The following is a 26,194-nucleotide window of genomic DNA, read 5'->3' as shown; positions in this document are numbered from 1 at the left end:
CTGGGAGCATATCCAGCAGTCCTGACCCCCCCCCCCCCCCCCACTCACCCGCCCGCTTGCAGCTCTGCAGAGTGTGGCCTCAGCTCAGTCCTGCCTGCTGCTCAGGAAGCCTCCCAGAGCAGGAAGCGTGTTTGTGAGTGTGTGTGTGTGTGTGTGTGTGTGTGTGTAGCAGACATCCATCCACCCCCCACCTCAGGTAAGATCTGGGGGAGCAGCAGGAAGGAGGCCTAGGCAGCCTTGGGCTCAGCCCGAGGTACCTGCGTGTCCAGCCACTGCACACCGGCCTCCGTGTGCTGCACGCGTCCGTAGAAGTGCACTGGAAGCATGTACTCAGGCCTCGCCTTCTCCCAGGGGTTCCCATAGCGCAGCCAGTCATCCGCCTCCTCCACCTGCAAGGGGAGTGTGTGTATTCAGGGGGGGAGCACCCAGCCAGCATGCCCCATCCCCTCCTATACACACACAAACAGCCACAGGGAGAGGTAGTCATTGTGTAGGCATGGAACCCCAGAGATAACTCTGGTGGACAAAACAAAATAAAACAAAAACATGCTGTGTCAGAAAGCCCACATAGGACGATTCCATGTCTCTTTTTCTCCTTCCTTTCCTTTCCTTTCCTTCCCTTTCCTCTCCTTTTCCTTCCTTTCCTTTCCTTTCCTTTCCTCTTTCTTTCTTTCTTTCTTTCTTCTTTTTTTTAGTCAGAACTTTGGGAATGAGCTATTTATTCCATTGCTCCTGGATCAACATTTTTATCTCTCTCTGTCTCTCTCTCTTACACACACACACACACACACACACACACACTGTGAATAATTAGGAAAGGCTCAGGGGAATGCATTTCTCTTTGTAAGGCTGGAGAGGGCATTTGCGCAGATCAAGGGATGAACAGGGAGCTATCTCAATGAGCAAGAGCCTGACACTTGCATGTCTAAGGGCTGAAGTTCCATCCCTGGCAGTGCCACACCACAGCTGGGCTGTGATCTGATGCTCCATTTACCCTCTTATAAAAATATGCCTTACGGGAGTCAGATGATAGCTCAGTGGGTTAAGCACAGGTGGCGCAAAGCACAAGGACTGGTGTGAGGATCCTGGTTCGAGCCCTTGGCTCCCCACCTGCAGGAGCATTGCTTCATAAGCAGTGAGGCAGGTCTGCAGGTGTCTATCTTTCTCTCCCCCTCTGTCTTCCCCTCCTTTCTCCAATTCTCTCTGTCCTCTCCAACAACGATGACATCAATAACAACAATAATAACTACAACAATAAAACAAGGGCAACAAAAGGGAATAAATAAATATTAAAAAAATAAAAATGTTTTAATAAAAAAATAATAATAAGCCTTAAAAAAAGAAAATAAAAACAAAAATAAAAGCCCAGCTGGATAAGAAGTGAAGGGAGCTAGTGTCACCCACCTGCCAGCCGTTGACAATCTTCTGGTTGAAGATACCAAACTCATAGCGGATCCCGTAGCCGTATGCTGCCAGGCCCAGGGTAGCCATGGAGTCCAGGAAGCAGGCTGCAAGGTGCAGATACACAGAGCCGCGCTTACTCAAGACCAGACAGACCCCCACCTCACCTGCCATCAGCAGGCCCTAGGTCCCCAGCTAAGGTGAGGCACACATATGCCACCCCCACCCCAGTCAGCAGGCCCCTGTTGCCAGTTTGAGGACTCAGGTCTCATTGAGGTGAGATGATCCAAGGAGGTGAGACATGGGCTTCACGATGAGGAGCCCTCCCTCCCTCTTTGTTTTCAGATAGAGTCAGAGAAGGCAGAGAAGCACAGACAGACAAAAAGGCAGAAAGAAAGACACCACAGCACCAAAGTTTCCTGCAAAGTTTCCAGTGGGGCCGGGCTCAAACCTGGGTCGAACACATGGCGGGGCAGTGCACTGTACAGATGAGCTGCTTTGCTGGCCCTTGTCCCTAAGGAACTCGTCCTTAGGAGACCGACAGAACCCCAAGCCCCAGTGGGCTGTGGCAGCTGTGTCTGCCCAGATGAAAGGTGTCTGAGACGCCGAGGAGTTGCCCACAGAGCTAAGGAGGCCCCATCACCAGGGCCCACTTGTGGAGCAGCAGCCTGGGAAGGTCTGTGGGTAGCTGGACTGAGGCAGGCCTGAGAGGCAAGTCCATGGGTGAGGAGGCATTGGCAGGCAGCTTCCGGGGGTGCTCAGGGGCCTGGGGCGTCCTCAGGAAGCAGGGTCGTTTCACTGATTAGAAAGCGCAAGTGGGAGGGAGTCCAGCAGTAGCGCAGCGGCTTAAGCGCATGTGGTGCAAAGAGCAAGGACCGGCGGAAGGATCCCAGTTCAAACTCCCAGCTCCCCACCAGCAGTTGAAGCAGGTCAGCAGGTGTCTATATTTCTCTCCCCCTCTCTGTATTCCCCTCCTCTCTCCATTTCTCTCTGTCCTGTCTAACAACAATGACACCAATAACAACAGCAATCATAACTATACCAACAATAAAAAAAACAAGGGCAACAAAAGGGAAAATAAATAAATAAATAAAAGAAAGGCAAGTGGGAAGTCTGTGCTGGGCAGCAGAGCACCTTCAGGAGAAGGGCACACATGGTACCAAGCTCAGGGTGCACAGCTAGGAGGGATTCCGGAGGAGGGGGCAGGTCTGGGCCCAGGCCTCCTTAAGTCCTCCCTCATCCCATCCTTCCTTTCTGTGATGATGTGACTGGGCTGCACTTTTCTGAAATTTCGCCATTCCTGGCAGACTTTCCTCCTCATTTTTCCCCCTTTTTAAGTTTTTAAAAAATATTGTATGTGGGGGACAAGGCAGTGGGGCACCTGGTTAACTGCACTCATTACAGTGTGTAAAGACCCAAGTCCAAGGCTCTGGTCCCCACCTGCAAGAGGGAACGCTTCACGAGTAGTGAAGCAGGTCTGTAGATCTCTCTCTCTCTTTCTCTCTTTCTTTCTTCTTTTTTTTAACATTTTCATTTATTATTGGATAGAGACAGAGAGAAATTGAGAGGGATGAAGAAGATAGAGGGAGAGAGACAGAGACACCTGCAGCTCTGCTTCACCATTTGTGAATCCTTACCGTCTCAGGTAGGGACCAGGGCTTGAACCTGGGTCTTTGTGTACTGTAATGTGAGCACTTATCCAGGTATGCCACTGCTTGGCCCCTGTCTCTCTCCACTTCTCTCAAATTCTCTCCATGTCCATCCAATAACAAATAAAAATATATAATTAAAAATAATAAGTACATGGTCCAGGAGGTGGCGCACTGGATAAGGCATTGAACTCTCATGCATGAGGTCCTGAGTTCAATCCCCGGCAGCACATGTACCAGAGTGGTGTCTGGTTCTTTCTCTCTCTCTACCTGTTGTATGCTTTACATTGAGTAGTTCTCCCCCGCCAAGAGAATTGGATCAGTCCAGTTAGTTTCACGGGCCTGCTTGGCCCCGCCCCAAGGAACCCCGCCAGAGTTCCAGAGTGACAGAGTGACAGAGTTCCAGAGTTCCAGAGTTGGAGAGTTGCAGAGTAAGAGAGAGTGCTTGCGCCGCCGAAAAGAGACAGCAGAGTTCTGTTTGGTGATTAGTTTGATTTAGTTTATGAATCGTTGTTCCTGAATAAAGAAATACAGCTTCCCCGCCCAGCCAGCTAGAGCCTTCCGAATTTTAACAACATCTACCTATCTTTCTCATAAATGAATAAAAAATAAATAATAATAATAATAATACGGCAGGGAAGACAGCATAATAGTTATAAAAACAGATTTTCATGCCTGAGGCTCCTAAGTCCCAGGTTCAATCCCCTGCACCACCATATGCCAGAGCTGAGCAGTGCTCTGCTGTTAAAAAAAATAATAATAATAATTACTATTACACTAATTATTATAATTAAAATATCTTTGGGTTGAGACAGAGAGAAATTTAGAGGGGAAAGGAACAGAGAGGGGAAGAGAGAGAGAGAGGGACCTGCAGAAGGACTGGGGGCTTGAACCCGAGTCCTTATGCATAATAAGGTGTGTACTCAACCAGGTGCGCCACCACCAGCCTTTTTTCTTTTGAACATCAGACAGAGGGAGAGAGAGGAGTTGCAGCCGGGCTCCATCATCCATGAAGCTCTCCCGGGCACCATGGCGGGCTCCGCCTATCCTCAGACACAGCAGGCACCAACTCCTGACTCCCAGTGCTTTTCTATATAGCTCAGCATATGCAGCACACACACAATCTTTGAAACTTTTCCCTCTGTCTCCTCTAAGTTTTTCTGTCTCTTAACTTCTAACTAAATGCAGGAGGTGGGGGGAAGTGGCTGTGATAAGTGGAGACATGAAACTCTGAGCCCCAGTGACGGCCCTAGGGGCAAAGTGACAGCTCCCCAGGTTGCTATGCAAAGGCTTTTGAGTCCCTTGATCCCCTTGAGGGTGGCCCAGCATTTGCTTCATTCCATCTCCAGAAACATCGTCCAAGAGCTGTGAGTGCTCAACACAGTAATCAGCGTGGCTGCTACTTCCATGTTCTTAACCTAGCTCACTCTCCCCTGGCAGCTAGCAGAAGTCACCAAAACCTAAGACTTAAGCAGAAGCAGGTGTGCTCCCATAAAGGCTGGTCTGAGGGGCCATGGAACTCAGGAGCAGCAGCCCTGCTGTCCCGGGGCGAGATCCTGATGTGCCAACAGAAGCCTGAGGGAGCCGGGCTACAGCCCCAGACTCCACGCAGAAGTGTGTCTCTCTGTGGGTGTTTCTACTCATCTTTCTCCCAGTTCTGGCTGTCAGGCTGTGTAAAGAGGTTGGTTAGTATTTAAGATACCTCTCCAAGTACTGAACCCAGATCCTTGCACATAGCACTATGTGCATTTAACCAGGTGTACCACCACCTTGTGTGAAAGAGAGAAAAAGGACTTTTCATGTCTTTCCACTGCTTGCAAAGACTCTGGCCTAATTCTCCCATCCAACCAGCAGGACAGATCTACCCTGATAGGCCAGTGTCGAGAGCACCCTGGACTCACCAGGCCCATAGACAAGGTCTCCCATCAGGAAGGGTTTCTCCTGAACTGGGGGGGGGGGGAAGGGGGAAAGGGCAGCGGGAGAGGGGGGTGTTACCTGCCAGTCTCCCCAGGCCTCCATTTCCAAGGCCTGCATCCTCTTCTATCTCCTCCAGTTCTTCCAAGTCCAGTCCCAACTGTGAATCAAAGCAGAAATGATTAGTTTTTGCCTCCAGCATTACTGAGGCACCTGCCAACTTCCATTCCAATAATTTTTAAGAAGAATGTATTTATTTATTTTGTTTAGAGACAGAGAAATTGAAGGAGAAGAGGGAGACAGAGAGGGAGAGAAGGAGAGAGGGAGAGTGAAAGAGAGATGTCTGCAGCTCTACTTCACCATTTTTGAAACTTCCCTCCTTCAGGTGAGGACTGGGAGCTTGAACCCAGGTTCTTTTTTTTTTTTTTTAATATTTATTTATTTTCCCTTTTGTTGCCCCTTGTTGTTTTATCATTGTAGTTATTATTGTTCTCGATGTCATTGTTGTTGGATAGGACAGAGGGAAATGGAGAGAGGAGGGGAAGAAAGAGAGGGAGAGAGGAAGATAGACACCTGCAGACCTGCTTTACCACTTGTGAAGCGACTCTCCTGCAGGTGGGGAGCTGGGGGCTCAAACCAGGATCCTTGAGCCAGTGTGCTTTGCGCCATGTGTGCTTAACCCGCTGCACTACCGCCCGACTACCCTGAACCCAGGTTCTTAAGCATGGTAACTTGTGCACTCAAACCAGGTACCCCACTGTCCGACCTACCCATTCCAATAATTTCTTTTTTTAAGATTTTTTTTATTCCCTTTTGTTACCCTTTTTTTTTTGTTGTTGTTGTTATTGATGTCATTGTTGTTGGATAGGACAGAGAGAAATGGAGAGAGGAGGGGAAGACAGAGAAGGGGAGAGAAAGATAGACACCTGCAGATCTGCTTCACCGCTTATGAAGCGACTCCCCTGCAGGTGGGGAGCCAGGGGCTTGAACCAGGATCCTTTTGCTGGTCCTTGTGCTTCGTGCCACTTGCGCTTAATCCGCTGTGGCTCCCTCCAATAATTTTTAAAGAGCTTCAAGGGGTGGGGACAGTTAGCATAGTGATTATGCAAAAGACTTGCATGCCTGAAGCTCTGTGTTCCCATCACCATCAGAGGCCAGAGCTGAGCAGTGCTCTGGTTAAAAAAAAAAAAAAAAGAGTTTCAAGCAACAGATGGAAAGGGGTTTAAATCTCCTGAGTTTGTGTCAAAAGTTAAGTGCCTTCTTTCTTTTGGACTTAAAAATATAATGTTAAAATGTGGTGTTAAGGGAGTTGGGTGGTAGCACAGCGGGTTAAGTGCACATGATGCAAAATGCAAGCACCAGCATAAGGATCCTGGTTTGAGCCCGACTCCCCACGTCAGGGGAGACTCCCCCCTCTGTCTTCCCCTCCTCTCTTCATTTATCTCTGTCCTATCCAACAGTGATGCCATCAATAATAACAACAATAACTACAACAATAAGAAAAACAAAGGAGACAAAAGGGAATAAATAAATATTTTTTAAAATGTGTTAAATCGATGTGCAAGAACGAAAAATTCCAGATTTTTCCAAAAAAAAAACAAAAAAAACCCAGACTACTTTAGAGTTGACTGCAAAAAAACAGCCGCAGAAATCATTGTAGGTTGCTGACATGGGAGCTCTAACATCTGTGGTGGGCACATTATAGCATGTATGCTACAAATGAAGCCAATGGCTTTAGCCATCTCCTAAATGATAATGATGTTCACATCTTTTTCAACAGAAAACTGAAATCACTCTTCCTGTGGCACCGTAACAGCACTCAAACAACAGGTATGACGTGTTCATAAACAGACAGAAAGCGCTAGAATCTACCTGTTTTACCTTACATAATGCTCTTCTAAATGCAGGCTTTACGGCTCTTGGTCACGGACACGGATAATTATTCCATCAATCTTGTGCATTAAACTTGACAAACTGCTTGACAGTGGGTCTTAAATATTTTAATTTTACAAAGACCTAAAGAACTGTTCTTTGTAGAGATTATACTCATCAATATTTATGGCATTAGAAATTAAAATGAGAAAAATTTTAAATGGAATGGTGAGGGTTAATAAACCCAGGGTCTTGGGGGGCCAGGCAGTGGCACACCTGGTTAAGCGCACATGCACACATTATAGTGCACAAGACCCAGGTTCAAGTCCCCGGTCCCCACCTGCAAGGGGAAAGCGTCACAAGTGATGAAGCAGGGCTGCAGGTGTCTCTGTCTCTCTCCCTCTCTCTTTTTTTTTTTCATTTTTTAATATTATCTTTACTTACTTATTGAATAGAGGCAGCCAGAAATTGAGAGAGAAGGGGAGCCAGAGAGGAAGAGAGACAGAGAGACACCTACAGCACTGCTTCACCACTTGTGAAGCTTTTCCCCTGCAGGTGGGGACTGGAGACTTGAACTCAGGTCCTTGCGCATTGTAACATATGCGCTTAACCAGGTGCACCACCACCAGGTCCCTCTCTCTCCCTCTCCATCTTCTCCTTTCCTTTGAATTTCTCTCTGTCCAATAATAAAAAATAAAAACAGTGGTCTGGGAGGTGGCACAGTGATAAAGCTTTGGACTCTCAAGCATGAGGTCCTGAGTTCAATCCCCGGCAGCACATGTGCCAGAGTGATGTCTGGTTCTTTCTCTCTCCTCCTATCTTTCTCATTAATAAATAAATAAAATCTTTAAAACAACAACAACAAAAAAAAAAACCTAAGGTCTTGCTCTTCTGTGATACTATTAAGTCACTTCCCTAGTTCAATTTTTTTTTGTTCTTCCTTTCTCCCCTCCATATATACATATATTTTAAACATATACATATATTTTGTTTTTTAAAATCAATTTTTTTTTTTTTTTTTTACCAGAGCCCTGTTCAGCTTTGGTTTATGGTAGTGTGGAGAGTTGAACCTGGGACTTTGGAGCCTCAGGCACAAGAGTCTCTTGGCATAATCATTATGCTACCTACCCCCCGCCCTCATATATTTTATTTTTGAGAAAGAGGAGAAAGAAGGAGAGACACTAAAGCAAAGTTGCATCATCCATAGAGCTTCCTTGGTGCTGTCCATAACACTGTCATGTGGTGCTGGCATTGAACCCAGGACTCTATGTGCTTTACTTGCTGAGCCACTATATATACATATGCATACATACATATATATCCTAGCTAAGCCCCTGAGAAGGTCTCAGGGACCCTGGTGGCCTCTGGTACTCAGTTTTATTTTTTATTTATTTATTTTTCTTTTCTTTTTTTTTCTTTTTCTTTTCTTTATTTTCTTTGGTACTCAGTTTTAGAATCTGATAAATTACAAAGACTAAAAGGAAACTTGAGAGAAAACAAAAAACTTCAAACTCATAAATGGTTTCATTTCTATTAAGCAAGTGGAATGGTATTAACACATACAATAATCTGATTCAAATTAAGATTTCAAAATATTAATTTAACTCCCATAGCAATTCCAAAGAGTGTCCCACCAAAAATATCTTAGGTATGTGTGGATGGTAGAATTTACCCAGCTCCACCTTACCAGTTCAAAGTCAAGCAACATGACTGGCAGGCTGGAGAAACAGCTCACTTGGCTAGTGCACTGCTTTGTTATATGAGTGACCCAGATTTGAGCCCAGCCCCCACCTCTTTGAAGGAAGCTTCCATGCTGTGTTCTCTTTTCACTATCTCTTTGCCTCTCTTAAAATTAAAGAGAGGCAATTAAGACTCTATCTTAGGGGAGTCGGGCTGTAGCGCGGGTTAAGCGCAGGTGGCGCAAAGCACAAGGACCGGCATAAGGATCCCGGTTCGAACCCCGGCTCCCCACCTGCAGGTGAAGCAGGTCTGCAGGTGTCTATCTTTCTCTCCTCCTCTCTGTCTTCCCCTCCTCTCTCCATTTCTCTCTGTCCTATCCAACAACGATGACAACAACAATAATAACTACAACAATAAAACAACAAGGGCAACAAAAGGGAATAAATAAATAAAGTAAAAAATATTTAAAAATAAAAAAAAAGACTCTATCTTAAAATTTAAAAAAAAGAAAAGAAGCATAATTGACTATGATATTTTCCAAATTTATCTGGCCCTGGAACGTCTTACTCATATCTGTTAAACTGAGCAGCCAGAATGCTAAATAAGGAAATGCTAAGCTGGACATGGGAAGAGATGCTTTGTTCCTTTATCATTTTACCTTTGTGTTACAGATCCTCTTCAACCTAGTGAGGGAATTTTTTATTTTGCAATTTAGAGCATTCAAAGAAGCACTGAAAGGAGTTGAACTGCAGACCTGAAGCCAGAACATGTGACAGAGCCCATGTTCTTGCTAGCTTTTCTCACTGATACATATTGCACATACCATCACGTCATTTTAAAGAGAACCATTCAGAGTGAGGAGATCACTCAGTCTGTTGGATACCTGAAGTCTCAGGGGCTGCAGATTCAATCCCCACCACCAGCTTATGCCAGAGCTGGGCAGTGCTCTGATCCTCTTGGTCCCTTCTCTCATTCTTTCCCTCATAATACATAAATCTTTAAAAATCAAAGTGAGAGGGCGGGGGTAGATAGCATAATGGTTATGCAAAGATACTCTTATGCCTGAGGCTCCAAAGTCCCAGGTTCAATCCTCGCCCCCCCCCCCCAAGCTGAGCAGTGCTCTGGTAAAAAAAAAAAAAATCAAAGTGAGAGCTAGGGAGATAGCATAGTGGCAATGCAAAAAGACTTTCATGCCTGAGGCCCTGATTCAATGCCCAACACCACCATAAACCAGAGCTGAGCAGGGCACTGATAAAAATAAACAGCTAGGGCTAGGTGGTCGTGCAGCGGGTTAAGTGCACATGGAGCTTTGCGCATGATCTGGCTTAAGGATCCCAGTTCAATCCCCCGGCTCCCCACCTGAAGAGGTGTTGCTTCACAAGTGGTGAAGCAGGTCTTCCTCTCTGTCTTCCTCTACCCTTTCAATTTCTCTCTGTCCTATCCAACAACAAAGAAAAAAACAATAATAACATTAACAATAACAACAACAACAAGAACAACAAAAATGGGGAGAAAATGGCCTCTAGGAGTAGTGGATTCATAGTGCAGGCACCAAATCCTTCCTTCTCCATCTCCTGCCTCTCCTTCCTTTGCTATGATGCAATACAAAAAAAAAAAAAAATCCTTTTTCCCACTTAGAGGGTGCAAGACAGAGAGGTGGAGAGACACCATAGCACTCACTCATGGTGTGATGTCTACTATGGACATTCATATTCATTTTATTTATATAGGCATATTTTTCCTTGGATATAAACCTTGGTGTGTCATTTCTGTGTTTCATGACAATTCTTTGCTTGACTTTTTTCCCCCTTTTTAAAAAATTTCCAGACTACTTTCTCAAGTGGTTCCATTACTTTACTTCCCACTCACAGTATATGAGGACCCCAGTTCCTCCCTCACTCCCACCTCACCCCTCAGCACACCTGTGTGAGACTCCACCAGCAGACCTCACCATGGGTGCTTACCTCTGTAAGGTTGGCACTAGGCCTCTGGGCACTGGGTGAGGTGGCCAGCACCCAGCTCCAGGCGGGAGGACTCACCTGGTAGATGGCTTCATCACACGCATTTTGCAGACCCAGGTTCACCATGGTGTTCTGTAGCGTGCGGCCCATGTAGAATTCCAGGGAGAGGTAGTAGATGCGCTAAGGAGGCAAAGCATAGCACCTGAGAGCTCTCACTCACCCACCTGTGAGTACAAGGAGCTGCAAAGACCTCCAGTGTGGAGACAAGGACACCTGGCCCTGGTAGCTGCTGCTGCTGCTGCTGCTGAAGAGAGGACCTAACAAAATGTCAGATGCCCCTGTAACCACTAAGATACATCTCCATGAATACTCAAGTCAACAGGTTCAAAGAATACATGCACACAGATAAAATTCTACAAAGTTCAGTTCAATGATCTTTATAAAGACTTTCTTGACTATCTGCAGTATGGCTTCTATACTGCTCTGGGGACTGGTGTCCTTTAAGTGGTTCACACACGGGAGTCAGGCAGTACGTGGCCCAAATCGCAAGGACCCACAGAAGGATCCCGGTTTGATACCTCGGCTCCCCACCTGTGGGGGAGTCGCTTCACAAGCAGTGAAGCAGGTCTGCAGGTGTCTCTCTCTCCCCCTCTCTGTCTTCCCCTCCTCTCTCCATTTCTCTCTGTCCTATCCAACAACAATGACTTCAGTAATAACTACAACAATAAAACAACAAGGGCAACAAAAGGAATAAGTAAATAAAATATTTAAAAAATAAAAAGTGGCTCACACACAACGGGCACCCCCCCCCCAGCAGCCCCATAGTGGGCACCCCCTGCACCCTGATAGCCCCATAGCCTGCCAGCATGCTGTCTCCCCCACCAGGCTCAGGGCCACTTCTAACCTCCAGAACTGTTTACAGACACTTGAGCTGACTGATGACCATCAGAGGTTTCCATAGTAGTGGCCTCCCGCCCTCATTCAGTGCTGAGCAGCCAGGAGAAAGCCCATCCTCGTGAAGCCATCTTGTCACACACCTGGAGTCCAGGGTCTCTCATACACCCACTTTGGGGGGTTCTCTCCAGAGGGAGATGCAGGTCAGGAACAGAACTGAGACATTTGTCTTCTATTTTTAGTGATAAGTCTGTACTTTATCTGTGTTATAGTTTAATCTTTCTGCCCAGGTTTCTATTTTTTTTTTCCTCCAGGGTTATTGCTGGGGCTCAGTGCCTGCACTGGAAATCCACTGCTCCTGGGGGCTATTTTTTTCCTTTTGTTGCCCTTGTTATTTATCATGTTATTATTATTGTTGTTGTTACTGCTGTCATTGTTGTTGGATAGGACAGAGAGAAATAGAGAGAGGAAAGGAAGACAGAGAGGGGGAGAGAAAGATAGACACCTGCAGACCTGCTTCACTGCTTGTGAATCGAGCCCCCTGCAAGTGGGGAGCCGGGGGCTCAAACTGGGTCCTTGAGCTTCGCACCATGTGCGCTTAACCCACTGCACTACCACCCCCAGGGTTCTAATTTTTAACTAGCTTTGTAGAAAAGAAAGGCTGGTCTCGGGGGTCAGGCGCAGCAGGTTAATTGCATGTGGTGATAAGTGCAAGAACCGGCATAAGGATCCAGGTTTGAGCCCCTGGCTCCACATCTGCAGGGGAGTTGCTTTATAGGCAGTGAAGCAGGTCTGCAGGTGTCTATCTTTCTCTCCCCCTTTGTGTCTTCCCCTCCTCTCTCCATTTCTCTCTGTCCTATCCAACAACAACGACATCAACAACAAAAACAATAATAACTACAACAACAATAAAAAGCAAGGGCAACAAAAGGGGGAAAAAAAAAAGGCTGGTCTCCCAACAGCCTGATGGTCACTTTGTGAAGCACACATAAAAAGCACAGAATGCCAGACCCGGAGGCTACATGCGAGCTCACCTGGACAGTGTGCTGATTTGTCAGGCATTGGACCCAGGTTTGAGCCTGGCTCCTGCAGCAAGGGAGAAGGCTTCAAGTATTATATTATCTTTCTTTCCTACTCCCCCTTTCCACATCCAGCACATTTGTTATTTTATTTGTGTCATCACTGGGGTTTTACAACTCCAAGCCCTACTCTTTCAGATAGAGTTAAGGACAGAGACACCACACACAGTACCCAAGCTTCCTTCAGCGCAGCGGGGTGGGGTGAGGGGGAGGCAGGCTCACACCCAGGTATGTGCATGACAAAGCAGGTGAACTGCCCCACTAAGCTATCTTGTCAGCACTCTGTTTTTTTCTTGATATTCAATTCATTTTTTGTAATGGATAAAGACAAAGAAATTTAGATGACGGTGATGGAGACAGGGAGAGAGACCCCTACAGCCCTGTTTCACAGCTTATGAACACACAAACACACACACACACACACACACACACACAGATGGGGACTGGGGGCTTGAACCCAGATCCTTGAGTACTGCAACATGTGCTCAACCAGATACGCCACCACCTGGCCCTGGCCCTCTCTTTTTCTATTTGAAAGTCACATCAAAGAAGTGAAGCTCCAATAATGAGAAAAAAAAAACCCAAACAAGCAAAAAACCAGTGGGCCAGTTCTGAATCCCTTTGCACAAAAGCCCAGCTGCCCTCACTCGTGGCTGCTTGACCTAGCTGGGTACTGGGCCAGGCCGCAGATTTCCGAGGTGAGCCCTGTGGGCACTATGACTACTATTCCGGGTCTATAGGCATCCTTTGCTTTTCAAAATTGGGTTTTTATATTAGATGCAAAGCTCACACTAACAGGTACAACACAGAGAAAGCACAAGGGAAGCTCTCCTGTACACCTAAGGCAAAGTACAACCCGTACAAATATTACATGACATACTAATCCTCTAAGACATTGGAAGTGGGGCCAATCATGGCACACTGGCTGAGGGCATTCGTTACCATGGTTAAGGACCTGGGTTCGAGCCTCCAGTCCTCACCTACAAGGGGAAGCTTCATGAGTGGTGAAGCAGGTCTTCAGGCCTTCAGGTCTCTCTCTTTCCCTATCTCCACTTTCCCTCTCAATTTCTCTCTTTCCTAACAAATAAAGGAAAAGAAAAAAAAGAGGAAAAAACGTCAGTGGATTTGTCACTGTGCAAATCTCAAATCTTAAGAGTACAGGGATCTCAGAGTTAACTTAGTTCCACAGGGAACAAATTTATCTTTCAAACTTTTTTAATATTTTATTTTTTTACTTATAAAGATGAGGGAGATAGAGAGAGACAGAGAAGCATGAAAGTCTTTTGCGGAACCATAATGCAGTCTCCTCAGTCTTTTTTTTTTTTTTTTTTCCCTCCAGGGTTATTGCTGGGGCTCGGTACCTGTACTACAAATCCACTGCTCCTGGAGGCTACTTTTCCTTTCTGTTTTTTTATTACCTTTCTTTTCTTTTTTGTCTTTTAGAAATTCTTTTTCAAATTTTTAAATAATCTGTATTTATGTATTTATTGGATAGAGACAGAAATTGAGAGAGAAGGGGGAGATAGAGAAGGAGAGGGACAGAGAGACACCTGCAGCATTGCTTCATCATTTGTAAAGCTTTCTCCCTGCAGGTGGGGACTGGGAGTTCAAACCTGGGTCCTTGTGCATTGTAATGTGTGCTCAACCAGGTGTACCACCACCCAGCCCCCCCATCTGATTACCTTTCTACATGTCCGTGCTCACTTCACACCCCTTCACTATATCCTAAGAATCCCTTTTTGTAGCCAGAAAAAAAAATAGACATCACTTGTTTATTTGCTTAGGATGTGTAAGGTTTCTAAATGGCTTAAATGTCTGGTCTGTTTAATGAAGAAATATATATAATTTTAAAAGGCTAGTCAACAATTTGCTCTGCTTTCTATCTTAACTCTTTTTCAGCCACCAGATTCTAGATACTACCATGATGCCAACCGGACTTCCCAGGGCAGATGTCCCCACCAATGTGTCCTGAAGCCCCACCTCCACAGAGGCCTGCCCCACTAGGGAAAGAGAGGGGCAGACTAGGAGTATGGATCGGCCAGTCAACACCCATGTTCACTGGGGAAGCAATTACAGAAGCCAGACCTTCCACCTTTAGCACCCCCTAATGACCCTGGGTCCATGCTCCCAGAGGGATAAAGAATAGGAAAGCTATCACGGGAGGGGATGGGACATGGAGTTCTGGTGGTGGGAACTGTGTGGAATTGTAACCTTTTTATCCTATGGTCTTGTCAGTGTTTCTATTGTATAAATAATTTTTTTTTTTAAAAAGAAAGGCTTATGAAGTAGTTCTCTCAGTTTTTTTCTTTGTATCTTCTTCTTTTGCATATTCAGGCCCTTATGAGTATCTGATTTCTCTTAAGCCTTTTCAGGCAGAGACAGAGATAGACATGTAGAGGGAGGGAGGACTGGGGAGGAAGGAGGGAGGGAGAGAGATAAAGAGATAGATAGAGAGGTGTCAGATGGTGGCACACTGGGTTAAGAGTACATAGTAAGGGGAGTTGGGCGGTAGCGCAGCAGGTTAAATGTACATGGCGCAAAGCGCAAGGATTGGCATAAGGATCCTGGTTCGAGCCCCTGGCTCCCCACCTGCAGGGGAGTCCCTTCACAGGCGGTGAAGCAAGTCTGCAGGTGTCTATCTTTCTCTCCCCCTCTGTCTTCCCCTCCTCTCTCTATTTCTCTCTATCCTAACAACAACGGCATCAATAACAACAACAATAGCTACAACACAAATAAAAAGACAAGGGCAACAAAAGGGAAAATAAACAAATAAAATTAAATTAAAAAGAGTACCTAGTACAAAGTGCAAGGACCCATGCAAGGATCCTGGTTTAAGCCCCTGGATCCCCACCTGCAAGGAGGATGCTTCACAAGCAGTGAAACAAGTCTGCTGGTGTCTTTCCCCCTCTCTATCCCCGTCCTCTCAATTTCTCTTTGTCTTACCCAATAAAATGAAAAAAAAAAAAAAAAAAAAAGGCTGCCAGGAACAATGGATTCATAGTGCTGGCACGAAACCCCTGGAGGCAAAAGAGAGAGAGAGAGAGAGAAAGGGAGATAGTATAGTGCTGTAGTATTCACATGTAATATGCCAGGGGCTTGAAACTGAGTCCTGTGCATGGCAAAGCAGGCACCTCCCAGTAAGCTATCTTACCAGCCCTTATATTTCTTTCTTTTATTATTATTATTATTATTATTTTTTATTTAAAACAAGTCTCATTTAATTTTTTTAATATTTATTTATTCCCTTTTGTTACCCTTGTCTTATTGTTGTAGTTATTATTGTTGTTGTTACTGATGTCATTGTTGTTGGGTAACACAGAAATGGAGAGAGGAGGGGAAGACAGAGAGGGGGAGAGAAAGATAGACACCTGCAGACCTGCTTCACCGCCTATGAAGCAACTCCCCTGCAGGTGTGGAGCCGGGGGCTCAAACCCAGATCCTTATGCTGGTTCTTGCACTTCTCACCACCTGCACTTAACCCACTGCGCTACCGCCCAACTCCCTATTTCATAATTTTTTAAATCTTTATTTACTGGATATAGACAGCCAGAAATTGAGAGGGAAGGGGGAGATAGGGAGGGAGAGAGATAGAGAAAGACACATGCAACCCTGCTTCATCACTCGCAAAGCTCTCCCTCTGCAGGTGCGAACTGGGGAAATCAAATCTGGGTCCTTGCTCATTGTAACATGTGCACTCAACTAGTCGCACCACCACCTGGCCCAGCCCTTACATTTATTCTTAGTGGGGCTGCAGGTACAGCTGAATAAGGCCTATAGATGATGGCACCCTGCAATGTGAATGTCCCAAGTTTAATCATAGCACTGAGCTTGTATTCAGAGTATGTCTGATTTTCAGAAGCACACACTCAAGTTTTTAGAAGTAAAGGAGAGTCAGTTTTGAAATTTACTTTTAAATAACTCAAAGGGGGAAAAATGTGTGTGTGTGTGTGTGTGTGTGTGTGTGTGTGTGTGTGGTGTATGTAAAGGTATAAAAAATATATGCTGGGGACTGGGGAGATAGCATAGGGGTTATTAAAAAAAAAAAACTTCCATGCCTGAAGCACCAAAGGCCCCAGGTTCAATCTCCAGAACCACCATAAGCCAGAGCTGAGCAGTGCTTGGGGAAAGAGAGAAAAAGATACCAACAAAAAATACAAAAAAAAAAAAAAATTGACTGGGGAGTCTTGGATCAAGATTAAAGATTATATGGTTTGCTTTTTTTTTTTTTATTGCCACCAGGTTATTTTCTGGGGCTTGTGGCAGGCACTAAGAACCCATTGCTCCTGGCAGCCATTTCTTTTCTTTTTTTCTTTTTCCTAATTTTTATTAGATAGGACAGAGAGGACGAGAGGACAGCAAGATAGAGAGAAAGAAAGACGCCTGCATACTTGCTTCATCACTTGTTAAGCTTTCCCCCTGCAGGTGGGGAGTGGGGACTCAAACCCAAGTCCTTGGGCTTGGTAATATGTGTGCTTAACCAGATGTGCCACCACCTGGCCCCCTGGTTTGCATTATTCTTTCAACTTTTACAGTTTGAAATCACGTAAACTGGGCCAGCAAAAACTGCTCACTTGGTTAATGCGCTGTTTTGCCATGTGTGTGATCCAGGTTACAGCACAGCCCTACTACATTGAAAAAGGAAACAGTGCTTTGGTGTCTGTCTCTCTCTCTCCTTCTTCCTCTCCCTCTCCCTCTCTCTCTCTCTCTCTATATATATATATATATACATATATATATATATATATGTAGGAAAAGAAAATGAAATGTAAACTAAAGTTTTAAAAACTCATTTTTAAGAAAAAGATTTATTTTACTATCTTATGTATTTATTGGATACAGACAGACATTGATATAGGGAAGGAGAAGAAAGAGAAGGAGAAGACACGTACTACATTGCTTCACTGCTCATGAATGTTCCTCCCTGCCGGTGGGACCCTGGTCCTTGTACATGGTAACAGATGTGCTCTACCAGATAACCACCCCCAGCCCCCTCAAAAATTCATTTTTAAAAAGGCAAAAGTTAATTATCTTATTTCACAAGCCACAAAGGCTTCTTGCGGTCATCTACAATGTTAGCTAGGGTACTCCAGAGAACCAGCATCAACAGGACTGTGCAGAGAGATTTATTTTAAAGACCTGACTCATGCAATCGCGGAGGTCCAAAAACAATAGCTAATGGGGAGAGGGGAGTTTACAAAGTTAGTTCACTGGCACCACCATAAGCCAGAGCTGAGCAGCACACTGGTTAAAAAAATTTAATGAGGTGGAATAGAGACCTAAAAAAAGACACATTTATTGTCAGAGGGAGCCTGCTGGCAGAATTCCTTCTTGCTGGGAGAGGGGTAGGGGGTGTTAGTTTTTGTTCTATTAATGCTTAAGAATTGGTTGGAGGCCCACTCACTTTATATCTGCTTTACTCAAAATCCCCTGATCCAAATGTTAAACTCACTCTGAAACCACCTTCATAGAAACTGAGAGTAATACTTGACCAAGTGTCTGGACATGTTAGCCAGGCCAGGCCACACCAGTATAGAAACCGACCCATCAGTCAGCAGGAGCAGAGACTGAAGTGTCTTCTGTGAAAAATCATGGCCCACAATCATTCTTCTTGGCTGCATAACATAATGACTTAACCAAAATGTCCATTTGGCAAGCCAAGGGAGTAGTGAGCTACATCATCTCCTTGCAATGAGAGGAAATTAGTTTGCAGCTAACTGCTGGCAGGGGAGCCTGCCCACAGAACACAGCTCTGTCCAAAGACAAGTCCACACACAACACAACTGGCCAGTCCCACCAGTGACTAGTCACAACATCACCTCAGAAGTGGGTGGAACAGGCAGCCAAGGCTAGGATATGTTTCTGTGGGTCTTTTCATTCCTGGGTCCAGCCAAACCATAAGGACAACATGCTCATTATGATTATCTCATTAGGAATGCGGAATGGAGCAATTAGGGCTCTGCGGTAGAGCTGCTTTTCCTTAATCTTCTATCGTGATATATGCTGTGAGTTCAGGGAAGAGCCACAGAGAGTTGATGGCGCCACCTTCTGTGGCGGAAGTAGCAGGTGTGTTATAGCAGCCTGGCGACTGTTCACTTTGGGAACACAGTACTTACATCAGTGGGCTGATCCTCCCATTCACTTAGAGGATGCAGCAGACCTGTTGTTCATACCCACAGCCTCTGTCTTAAAGATCCATGGAAGAAATCTCTCTTTTTGATTTTTTGATTTATGTATGGATAGAGATAAATTGAGAGGGAAGGGGGAGAAGAGAGGGAGAGATACCTGCAGCCCTGTTTCACTTCTTGTGAAGCTTCTCCCCTGGAGGTGGGAATCAATGTCTAGAGCAGGATCCTTGTGCACTAAAATGTGTGTACTCAACCAAGTGAACCACCTCCTAACTGCAAAAGAAATCCCTTACCTGCCTATTCTAAAAGCCATGTGAAAGGCATGTAGCCATTCACTCTGTGTCTTGTATCTAAATTCACTTGGCTTTTTTTTTCATCTTTTTATTTATTTTTATTTTTATTTATTCCCTTTTGTTGCCCTTGTTGTTTTATTATTGTTGTAGTCATTGTTGTTGTTATTGATGTTGTTGTTGGATAGGACAGAGAGAAATGGAGAGAGGAGGGGAAGACAGAGAGGGGGAGAGAAAGATACCTGCAGACCTGCTTCACCACCTGTGAAGCAACTCCCCTGCAGGTGGGGAGCCGGAGGCTCGAATCGGGATCCTTACTCCAGTCCTTGCACTTCACGCCACCTGCACTTAACCCGCTGTGCTACCGCCCGACTCCCTCACTTGGCTTTCGATCCTTACTGTATCTCTCTCCCCACTCCAACACCTTTCTCTTTGAGACCTTCTACATATTTGAAACTTGTGTGTCTTACCTGGCTTAAGCAAGCTCACATTCTCATGGATGAGACGGCCGGTTAATATAAAATGGAGATATCTGATGGGCATCAAGCCATCAAAAATTTTTTTTAATTTCTTTATTGGGGAATTAGTGTTTTACATTCGACAGTAAATACAATAGTTTGTACATGCATAACATTTCCCAGGGGTTTTTTTGTTTGTTTTTTAATTTTTTTATATTTATTTCTTCTTTTGTTGCCCTTGTTTTTTATTGTTGTAGTTATTATTGTTGTTGTTATTGATGTCCTTGTTGTTGGACAGGACAGAGAGAAATGGAGAGAGGAGGAGAAGACAGAGAGGGAGAGAGAAAGATAAGACACCAGCAGACCTGCTTCACTGCCTGTGAATCGACTCTCCTGCAGGTGGGGAGCCAGGGGCTCGAACCAGGATCCTCACGCTGGTCCTTGCGCTTTGCACCACGTGCACTTAACCCACTGCACTACCGCCCAACTCTCCAAGCCATCAAATTTTAGGCTGTTGAAGACTCCTGCTCAATCCTCCTCTGAGGCAGTAAAGGTAAGAAGCCCACTCACATTCCAGGTCCTGCTCACTGAGTGGGAAAGCTGAGAACAAGGAACCTGGTCTCCTGTAGACTCACGCATGCTCAGCCTTTTTCCCATCCCCAGCTGGCCCTGAGTCCAGACTCATGAGCTTCAGCCCAGGTGCCTTCCTTTCTGGGAATCCTGCAACTGTCTCAGAATAAGTGCTGCCTCCTGCCATGGTGAGCCCGGTTTAGTCAATTTTTTTTTAAGTCAATTTTTTGACTTGCTGATTTGCCAGGTAGGTTGCCTGAAAAAAACTTTCTGAGCATTCCATTTTCATTGCTTCTGCTATCACCAAAAACAGACAGCAAAGTTATGAACCAAGAGGCATTACCCTACTATTCTGTGCTGCGAAAACATATGCTTTGCTGTCCAGGAGGCAGCACTGGACTTAAATGCATGAGGAGCTGGAGCACTGGACTTAAAAGCATGAGGTCCTGAGTCTGATCCCCAGCATCACATGTGCTAGGGAGATGCTTTGGTTCTCTATCTCTCTGTATTTCTCTTGCAATAAATCAATCTTTAAAAAACGTTTCAGGGGGTTAGGCAGTAGTGCAGTGGGTTAAGGACACATGGCGCTTTGCACACAGACCAGCGTAAGGATCTTGGTTGGAGCCCCCGGCTCCCCACCTGCAGGGGAGTTGCTTCACAGGCGGTGAAGCAGGTCTGCAGGTGTCTATCTTTCTCTCCCCGTCTTCCCCTTCTCCCTCGATTTCTCTCTGTCCTATCCAACAACGACAACATCAATAACTACAACAACAATAAAAAAAGAACATTAAAAAAGGGCAAGAAAAAAAAGGGGGAGAACATTTCAGGAGCTGAGTGCATTTTGAGGTCCTGGGTCCTATCCCTGGCAGCAAGCAAACATAAAAAGCTCCTATCAGTACTGAAGAAAAGGTGTGAATATTAGTGCATATAATCCTTGTGGTATTATTACCAGGTGGTGAAATCAGAATTTGATTTTGCCTTTCGGCTTATCTGCATTTTATGAATTTTCTAAAATTTCTCATTTCAATAGTCACAGACTTGTGTAATTAAAAGAATGAAAAGAAAGAAAGAAAGAAAGAAAGAAAGAAAGAAAGAAAGAAAGAAAGGGAAGCACTCTAAGGTTATCAAACACAGATGATTAGGCTACCCCCACTTTAAGTGCATTGTACAAGGCCCTGCCTGAGTCTCTCCCAGGCTGGGAGTGTGGCTGCTCAGTTTTGACTGAAAGCACACCTCTGCTCAGAACCAGACCCTCATGGGCTGTGCTTCTAGCCCCTCACCAACATGCAACTTTTACAGGAAAAGGAGATGTAGAGCTCATTTTCAACGAAGCACTTCAATTCCAATTTCCATTTTTATTATTTTATTTATTCTTTATTTTTATCACAACACTGCTCAGCTCTGGTTTACAGTGGTATGGGGGATTCACCTGAGACTTTGGAGCCTCAAGCATGAGAGTCTGTTTTTTGTTTTGTTTTTTTAATCTTTATTTATTTATTGTATAGAGATAGCCAGAAATCAAGAGTAAGGGAGAGGTAGAAAGGGAGAGAAACAGAGAGACACCTGCAGTCCTGCTTCACCACTCGCAAAGCTTTTCCCCTGCAGGTGGGGACCAGGGCCATGTGTACTATAACTAGGTGCGCCACTATCCTGTCCCCCTAAGAGTCTGTTTGCATAACTATTATGCTATTTCCTCCTATCCAATTTCCCTTTTTAAACAGCCATCCTAGCAAGAAGAACAAACCACTTTCCATTTCCATTTCTTTCACACAGAAAGGTCTGCCTGTAGCTTCCAGGACAGTCAAAGTTCAGACCTCACAGGAAGGATTGGTAAACCTGTTTCGTTAGAGGGATTAGTTCTTCAAAGGTCATTTCCTTAACCCTGAGCCCACCTCTGCCCTCACCAGGATCCATTAAGGCTCAGAAAGAAGCGCTGAGGTACTGAAATGTGGCCTGTCCCTGTCCCAGGCAATGCCCTTTACTGCACAAAGTCATACTTTTGTCATCTGCCACTCGGAAAACAAAAATGATGCTGCAGATGAGCTCTGCTTTCAGCAGGGAATTCTGGGGGAGCCACTGCCTCTTGGCTGGTGTCCCTGGCAAAGCCATCCAAGCTGTTCTATTATGACCTGTTTTAGCTACTCGGTGCTACTTCTTCCTAGGCTGCTTTGCATGCTAAAAATGCAGAGGCTCAGCTGGTATTCTAACCAACCAGTTCATTCCCACACCACTACTTCAGCAAAGTACATGTCTTGGAATAACTCTGGAAAACAATCTCATTCTTAGCAATCACTAACCTTTCTCTCTCTTTCCTTCCTTCTTTCCTTCCTTTCCTCCTCCTGGCCTCCTCCTCCTCCTCCTCCTCCTCCTCCTCTTCTTCTTCTCTCTCGCTCTCTATCTCTCTCTTTCCTCCAGGGTTATGGGGCTCGTTGCCTGCACTATGAATCCACTGTTCCTGCAGCCATTTTTTCCCAAAATTTTTTGGCTAGGACAGAGAAACAGAGAGGAAGGGAAGATAGAGAGGTGAAGAGAAATACCTTCAGACCTGCTTCACCTCTTGTGAAGTGACCCCCCCCCCCCGCAGGTGGGGAGCCAGGGGATCAAACTGGGATCTTTCATGGATCCTAGCGCTTCATACTATGTCTGCTTAGTCCGGTGTGCCACCACTCAGCTCTTTATTTTATTTTATATTTTACCAGAGCATTGCTTAACTCTGGCTTATAGTGCCAGAGATTGAGTCTGGGACCTCTGAGCCTCAGGCATAAAAGTCTGTTGCCTAACAATTATGCTACCTCCCCTGGCCCTAAACATTTTTTTATTTTAAGATGCTCCATGAAAATATCCTAAAATACTATGAGCAAAGCAAGTTCCCACAGGTGAGGGGCATACCATGAATGAAATATTTGCAAACTGGTTGTAGGTTTGCAAGTATGCCCTTCCCTTAACAGTTTTTCATGTTACTATAGCAGAAAGGACAGAATTATCCATGGTTGGGGAGTCGGGCTGTAGCTCAGCGGGTTAAGCGCAGGTGGCACAAAGCACAAGGTCAGCATAAGGATCCCGGTTCGAGCCCCCAGCTCCCCACCTGCAGGGGAGTCGCTTCACAGGCGGTGAAGCAGGTCTGCAGGTGTCTATCTTTCTCTGCCCCTCTCTGTCTTCCCCTCCTCTCTCCATTTCTCTCTGTCCTATCTAAAAACAACAACATCCATAGCAACAGCAATAAAAAACAATAAGGGGCAACAAAAAGGAATAAATAAATAAATATTAAAAAAAAAAAGAATTATCCATGGTTAAGAACAAAGAACAAAACAAAACAAACAAAAACCTGGGAGCAGATGGTCTGGTTAAGCTTATTAAAACAAAAACTACCAATGGTATTGGAGAAGCACACATACTGATTTGGAAAAAGTATTGAAAAGTGACGAAAGTTAAAACAGAAAAAAACACCAAACTGCACATACAGTAACTGTATGTGTATACACGCTGGAATAGAACAAAATCAGAAAGAGCATGCAATTACATTTTCCCTAGTTTAGAGTGATGTTGATGATTAGTAGCTTTTCGTTAGTGTATTTTGTGTATTTCTACCATAGACATAAAATGTTGCAATGTATGAGAAGTACCAATCCCTTAAACAGCTCCTGTGAGTGAAGTTAGGTTCTAGGAAGGTGTGAGAATCTCAGAAATGGGGGGTTTTTTGGTATATTATAGCTGGGGCTAAGTACCTACACTACAAATCCACTGTCCCCAACAGCCATTTTTTCCTTTTTTTCTTTTTCTATTTTATTCAGTAGGACAGAAAGAAATTGAGAGGGGATGGTCCAGGAGGTGGTGCAGTGGCTAAAGCACTGGACTCTCAAGCATGAGGTCCTGAGTTCAATCCCCAGCTGCACATGTGCCAGAGTGATGTCTGGTTCTTTCTCTCTCTCCTATCTTTCTCATTAATAAATAAATAAAATCTTAAAAAAAAAAAAGAAAAAGAAAGAAAAAGAAATTGAGAGGGGAAGGGGAGGCAGAAAGGGAGGGAGAAAGAGAGACACCAGCAGACCCGCTCCACCACTTGGGATGTGTCCTCGATGCAGGTGGGGAGAGGGGGTTCAAACTTAGGTCCTTGCACTTGGTAATAAGTGTGATTAACAGGGTGTGCCACGGTCCAGACCCAAAATGAGGCTTCTTTGAGAGCTCTTTCTCTGAGCCTCAGCCCTCTCCCGCTTGAAATGGTGTTCCTCTCATCACTGACTAGTCACAGTTCCCTACAGATGACTGGGGCTCACCCCTTCCAAACCATAAAACTTCCTGGGCCTGGTTCCAGTCCTCCTTTTCTTGGCTATGCTGCTACACAAAAACAAAGGGAGGAGAAGTGGAGGAGGAGGCACCAGCTCTGCAGCACCCAACAAGTACTAGCAACAGGAAGGAAAACCCTCCAGGGCTCCAGGATTCGGGTGCGCGGGGTGGAGGTGGGGGGGGGGGGTGACTGGCTCCTAGATGAGGATCCTAGGCCTTTGTCCCGGGCAGCAATGACCCAAGACCATGCCAATCAGAGGCAAGATGTCTCAGGCGTTGGGCGATAGACCCTCATCCATCGTGGTCAGGCTGGAGGAGGGCTGCAGCGGCCAGGCCTGAGCAACAGGAATGGGGTGGGGGTGCGGGGCCACCCAAGGGTGTTGTGGCAGAGACTAGTGTGTGGCAGAATGATGGGCCACGCAGGGCGGGCGGGTGGCCAGTCTCAAGCTTTCTGCACTCACAGCCCAGCGTGTGGCCTTCTGGGAGGAGATGCGTCTGCTGTCACCTCAGGGTCCTGAGGCTACAGAGGCCCAGCTGCCCTCCTGGGGCTGGGGACTGGAGGATGGGGGTTGGGTGCACATATGCAGGGCCTGCCTTCAGGGGCTGTGTGCAGGATGCTTGCAGTGGCTCAGCCTCCCCAGGGCTGGGTGCAGTGTACCCTCGGGTGGTGGATACGAGGTGTGCTCTGTGTGTGTGGTGTGTGTGTGTGGGGGGGGGGGGGGGGGCTGTGTGAAAAGCCAGCCCCATCCATCCCCCACCGGCTCCCAGGGGTTCACCTTGGGGTGCGCCCGGGAGTGGGGAGGAGCTGGGTGCAGAGTGCACCCTGGGGAGAGGGGGCTGGATGATGGGTGCGCTCTCGGGAAGCTGGGTGCACCTTGGGGTGAGCCCTCCTGGGGGAGGTTGGGTGCACAGAGCCCTTGGGGTGAGCCTCTGGGGAAGGATGACGAGCGCCCCACCCCGCTCACCTTGGGGTCGCGCTCGTAGTAGTGCTGCTGAGTGCGGATCCAGCGGCCCACCAGGTGGTCGCGCACCGTGTGCGCCAGCGCGAAGTAGTAGTCGCGGGGTGTGGCCACGTTTCTGTCCTTGACCAACGTGAAGTGCAAGTGCCGGTTGAAGCTCTTCCGCACCTCGCCCACGTCGCCCAGCCCCGCGATCCCACGGACGCTGATCTGCTTTCGCTTCTCGCTGTCAGTCAGCGGCTTCGCCATAGTGGCGGCCTGGAGAAGCCGGGCAGGAGACACACGGATGCTACTGCCACCCGCACCGAATGCAGCAGCGCGGGGTGCAGGGCACGCCGGCGCACTGGCAGGGTCGGGCGGGGTCTGCGTCAGGGGGCGGGGCTAAAGGGACCTTGCTCCAATCAGAGCCCTGGTGGGCGGGGCACCGCGTGGGCGGTGTCCCTGGACTGGAGAGGCCCTGTCCGGACCTGGGTGGAGGCTTCGGCTAGTACTGCGACTTTGCGGCTGGTACTGGGAGTTTGCAGGCTGGCTTCTCTTTAGCACAGAAAACCAAAGTGACTATCTACTGCTTCTCCCCACCCCCCTTTTCCAGAGCACTGCACAGCTCTGGCTTATGGTGGTGTGGAGAATTGAACCTGCGACTTTGGAGGCATGAGAGTCTTTTGCAGAACCATTGGCTGTCTCCCCCGTCCTGTCCACGTCTCCTTACAGCCGAGTCGACATCCCCACGCCCATGTGCAGTAGAAGCGGGAGGAGGCTGCTGGCGTAGGAGCACCCACACTACTGGCAGCCTGCAGCCCCAGCTGCCTGCCTGCCCAGACCGTGGGGTACAGCCCTGTTCTGGGGTGACACGCCTTCTGCCCCGTCGGTGATCCCCTGGGTTGTCAGAGATCCGGTGAACGTGCATCAAGTGCAGGGGCATCGAGTGCAAGCTTGAAAGGCAGCCACTAGTGCTGGAGGCCCTGCCTCCCGAGTTAGAGGTAGGGGCAGTTCAGAAAAGGGCTGCTAAGAAGGCAAAGCTGAATTAATTAATTAATTAATTAATTGCCAGAGCACTGCTC

The 26,194-nt window shown here is 46.4% G+C and overlaps 1 protein-coding gene across 1 annotated transcript in view; it reads right to left on the bottom strand.

Moving 5' to 3' along the window:
• The window catches only part of PYGB (glycogen phosphorylase B), a 43,437-nt gene extending 17,966 nt beyond the window's left edge, over positions 1-25,471 (bottom strand). The window contains exons 1-5 of the mRNA XM_007537306.3: positions 25,140-25,471; positions 10,556-10,657; positions 5,046-5,124; positions 1,405-1,508; positions 258-389 (exon numbers count right to left, since the gene is read on the bottom strand). Of these exons, the coding sequence (XP_007537368.1) occupies positions 258-389; positions 1,405-1,508; positions 5,046-5,124; positions 10,556-10,657; positions 25,140-25,382 (660 nt within the window). The 5' untranslated portion in view covers positions 25,383-25,471. The remainder of the gene's footprint in view (positions 1-257; positions 390-1,404; positions 1,509-5,045; positions 5,125-10,555; positions 10,658-25,139) is intronic.
• Positions 25,472-26,194: the final 723 nt, after the last annotated feature.

Source organism: Erinaceus europaeus, chromosome 1 (genome assembly GCF_950295315.1).
Source record: "Erinaceus europaeus chromosome 1, mEriEur2.1, whole genome shotgun sequence".
In the NCBI taxonomy this organism is placed as follows: domain Eukaryota; kingdom Metazoa; phylum Chordata; class Mammalia; order Eulipotyphla; family Erinaceidae; genus Erinaceus; species Erinaceus europaeus.
Note: the sequence above shows the minus strand (reverse complement) of the source record. Positions and strands in the feature narration are given on the sequence as shown.